Source organism: Aptenodytes forsteri, unplaced genomic scaffold (assembly GCF_000699145.1).
Source record: "Aptenodytes forsteri isolate BGI_AS27 unplaced genomic scaffold, ASM69914v1 Scaffold153, whole genome shotgun sequence".
NCBI classification, from domain to species: domain Eukaryota; kingdom Metazoa; phylum Chordata; class Aves; order Sphenisciformes; family Spheniscidae; genus Aptenodytes; species Aptenodytes forsteri.
The window spans coordinates 1,973,234-1,974,744 of record NW_008796178.1 but is presented as its reverse complement, the minus strand read 5'-3'; the positions used below and the strand labels follow the sequence as shown (position 1 = coordinate 1,974,744).

Genomic DNA, 1,511 nt, shown 5'->3' with positions numbered 1-1,511 from the left:
GCCGCGTTGCGGTGGGGAGGTGGGAGCCGTGTTTGGCAGGCGGGGAAGGAAACGTTATAAAAAGGCTTTGTCTTGGAAATCAGCATCGCATCTTCCCTGCCGCCCGACGTGCTGCCGGCGGCGGTGGAAGCCACGTTTTCGGCTCATTTGTTCTTTTCGCCGCCCCAGGCATGTCTTGACATAGCTGCGAGAGCCTGCCGTTTTCGTAGACTTCCGACGGATGTCTGTGGCCGTACCGTCAGCGTTTGGGGCTTGAGACTCGGTAGCGTATACCGGTGCGAGCGTGTGTGAAATTCCCATGATCGGAGGCTGAAGGAGGAAGAACTGGAAGAAAGGAGGAGTTGTGTTGGTTTTTCTTCTTGCCGGGTCAGCCCTCCTGGATGGTCGCATTACTCTCCCGTGGACACACTGTCAAGAGCGTACAGAGAAAGAGGCTTGATTATTTTTTTCCCGCGATTGGTTTTCGTCGTGATCGTCGTGCAGAAATAACCACTTTTCTCCCAGTTTGCTGGTCCGCACTGAGGCAGCGGGAATATGCTCATGAAGGAGTACCGGATCTGTATGCCTTTGACAGTTGAAGAGGTAAGCTCCGGCACTGTTAATGGTTAGGCTGTTACTTACCGAGGGTTTTCTCTTTCAAGGCGAGTTGAGGTTGTATCTGTTTTACCGAATATTTTTTCTTCGTGTAATGAACTTAGTCGGAGATGATTGGTTAGAGAGGTATGTTTTTATTGGAAAATAAGGGAATCCTAGAGGAACGAAGGTAACTGAAGTGTGTCAGAAGCATTGTGTCGTCGAAGTATTGGCTACAAGGATTTTCCAGCCAGACTTTTAAGAAGAATCTTACTCATATTTGCAAGGGAATGCTTTGTGCCGAAATCCTCTCTCTGTTAAAGCGTTTGCCCAAAACCCAGATTCTAAATATATCTTCACCTTTGCTTAAAATACCCTTGCAGATGACAGTGGCCTGAAACTCTAGCACAGGTAGGGTAGATAGGTGATAATTTATTAGTAAAACTTTTCTGTCGTTTAAAGAAATGATTGAAAGTCAAACGCTGTTCTAAACTCTGTGTTAGGAACATCGGGGGGTTATGTATCTGCAAACATCCTACCTGTTTATTGTTTTAAGTAAGATGGTAATACCTACATGTAACACACGTGCTGTACGGTTACTTGTGCATATAAATAGTGCTCGTTTATAGGTGCAATAGGCACCCAAAGGCCTGATGGCATATGTAGATGAGGTGGTGCTTTCTGGTTCATAGCGTCTCGCTATCACGTTTAGGAAGAGGTCGACGTTGTTTCGGTTAGCCGTTCGCGCTGTAGCGGTGGACACTGCGGCGGGGGAACAAGCCCGCTCCCGAAGGCAGGCCCCACGCCAGCCGGCTCCCACGGGCGGCTGAACCCGCCCCGCGCATCTTGCGCTGAGCTGGGCTCGAAGTTTCCCTCCTCCCGCGGCCGGCGGCGGGGCGACCTCCGCGGGGCCGCCAGGGGGCGCGCTGCCCCCCTCC

At 50.8% G+C, this 1,511-nt stretch overlaps 1 protein-coding gene across 2 annotated transcripts in view; it reads left to right on the top strand.

Annotated features, from left to right (window-relative positions):
* The first annotated feature begins 105 nt into the window (after positions 1-105).
* The window catches only part of PITPNC1 (phosphatidylinositol transfer protein, cytoplasmic 1), a 90,434-nt gene continuing 89,028 nt past the window's right edge, over positions 106-1,511 (top strand). The window contains exon 1 of one of the 2 annotated variants that reach the window (XM_009287708.2): positions 106-582. In XM_009287708.2, coding sequence (XP_009285983.1) covers positions 535-582 — 48 coding nt within the window. In that variant the 5' untranslated portion in view covers positions 106-534. The remainder of the gene's footprint in view (positions 583-1,511) is intronic. The other variant, XM_009287707.2, reaches the window with a different exon arrangement.